The following is a 2,298-nucleotide window of genomic DNA, read 5'->3' as shown; positions in this document are numbered from 1 at the left end:
TTACTAACTAACGACGTCTCTCTCTCTCCCTCCTCTCTCCTCCTCTCTCTCTCTCTCCTCCCCCCCCCTCTTTCCCTCTCTTTCTTTCTCTCTCTCTCTCTATACATATTTAATCCTTTAAAAAAAGCTACCCTAGCTATTAATTAGAAGTTATTAATTATACATTTTTACGGAAATTAATTACAAGTGTAATTTTTAATAGAAATAACAATTTCAGCTTGGGCTTCTATTATTGCAAAAGTAATGCATAATTTTTCGAGTGACTTTTAAGCGCAATGAGATCGCGCGGAGGGAGGATCTAGTAACTTTTAGGGATAAAACAGCATGCAACCACCTGCCGTCGCTCGTGCCACGAGGGTGGAAGACAGCAACGGGAGATGGCGAAGAGAAGGAGGAGAAGAGAACGGAGAAACGCGAGAAAGGGGAAAACGGATGGACAAGGAGATGGTGGAAAGAGGACGCGCGTGCGAGCGGAGCGAAACGGAGGGCACGGAGGGCGGAGGATACGGGGGGGGGAGGGGGGAGGGGGAGCGGGGGGAAGGGGGTGACGAAGGTAAAAAGCGGCGCGACGACGCGATATCGATTCGCGGTAACTGATCCGCGAACGTATACACGATGCTTCTCGCACGGCGCGACGCGAGAAGAATTAGGAGACGAAGAAGAACGGACGCCCTGACGCTTTATAGTTATATAGTTTATATATAGAGGCTGAGCCACACGAGCAGACGGCCCGTGGCGCTTAAATATAGATGAAATGCAATGCGGGGTGTCTCCCGCGACCGCGACAGAGACTAGAGAGAAACAGGAGAAAGACACCGAGACTCTTGGCGTGACATACACGATTAGAGAACCGAGGCGAGAGCGCGCACATGGAGGAGAGGAGGAGAGATGAGGAGAGATAAGAAACGACAGAATGCAAACGGTAAACGCTGTAGAGGATGTACAGGAAGAGGAAGAGGAAGGGAAGAAGGGCGAGAGGGAGGGAGGAAGGAAGGCGGATAAGAGACCTCGCATACGCAGAGAACAGCAGGGAACAATTATGGCCGACCGCGCAGCGTCGTCTGCTATGCTCCGGAATACGAAATACGCGAATACGCGATACGCCGATCGCGAATCATGATCTGTACCTGCGCTCGTTCGCGCAGAAACGCGTTGGCACGCGCGAATATCCGACAAGGAAGAACCGAGGAGTTGCTCCGATTGTGAATGTCGCACCGCGCCGGCAGGAACGACTCACCTCCTTCCCATCTTGTCCGTCTTCCTCTCACGCTATGTTCTTTCGTTGCGAAAATTATCAGTGAAGATGGGAAAAGAGAACTGGTTAGACGGCAAAAGTGCGATAGAAAGAGAGTAAAGCGCGAGCGAGCGAGCGAGCGATGTCGCGAGTAGGCGCGACAAAGCACGCGGAGTAAGCGGATTTCGCACGCTCGCTCGTTCACGCGGCATGCGCCGCGAATGTAAGTAAAATTATGCTACTCACTTGCCGAGTTCCTCCTTCAGGTCGTAGTTGTCACTGAATCGCGTGCAAGCCGTTGGCACAGACATACCGAGGCTGCTCGCGATTAATTCAACCGCACTACCAGACTCGGAAACACGAGCGCGAGAGAGCCACTACCGGCCGCCACTGTACTGCACACACGCGCTAGGGGAAACTTCGCAGGTCAAATTCGATCAATAGAGGGGAACCGCCGCGGCGCTGCTCCAACACCGGGACGACGACGACGACGACGGCGGCGGCGGCGGCGACGACGACGACGGCGACGACGGCGGCGGCGGCGGCGGCGGCGGCGGCAGCAGCGGCAGCGGTAAACGGCACTAGTAGATTGTAATAGATGAGATGGAGGAGCGACGCGACGATAGCAAAGCTATGGAAACGGAAATCTATGACAAGTGTGAAAATTAAAAGACGGGAGCGGCGACAGCACCGGCAGGTGGCAACGAGCGATGTCGATGACAGCGACGATGACGCACGTATATGCGAGTATATGCGGGAAGGAAGGAATCTCGCGATCCGCCAACCAGCCGCGCTGCCAACCGATCGGCTGCTTCACCAGTCACCTCTGCGGGAATCTCTACCGCAACGCGTCCGCGCTACTCGCCGGTAGATCGTCGACTGACTCGCGTAGTGCGTAGCGCCTAGAGCGATGGTACTCTCGCCACGGTGGTGGGGGTGGCCGGCCGATAATGGCTGACTACGCGCGACCCCGCGTCACGCGCTCCTTTACTTCGCTTTTATTATTCCCTATTCTCGCAATCCCGCAAAACAACGTGAAACAACACGATTCGAAAGAGCCGAGT

At 54.5% G+C, this 2,298-nt stretch overlaps 1 protein-coding gene across 1 annotated transcript in view; it reads right to left on the bottom strand.

Annotated features, from left to right (window-relative positions):
- Nucleotides 1–1,545, bottom strand: part of LOC105625869 (calcium/calmodulin-dependent protein kinase type II alpha chain) — a 119,068-nt gene extending 117,523 nt beyond the window's left edge. The window contains exon 1 of the mRNA XM_012207180.1: nucleotides 1,481–1,545. Coding sequence (XP_012062570.1) covers nucleotides 1,481–1,545 — 65 coding nt within the window. The remainder of the gene's footprint in view (nucleotides 1–1,480) is intronic.
- Nucleotides 1,546–2,298: the final 753 nt, after the last annotated feature.

Source organism: Atta cephalotes (assembly GCF_000143395.1).
Source record: "Atta cephalotes unplaced genomic scaffold scaffold00004, whole genome shotgun sequence".
Classification (NCBI taxonomy): Eukaryota; Metazoa; Arthropoda; class Insecta; order Hymenoptera; family Formicidae; genus Atta; species Atta cephalotes.
The sequence above is the reverse complement of the archived record's forward strand: the minus strand, read 5'-3'. Positions and strand labels throughout refer to the sequence as shown.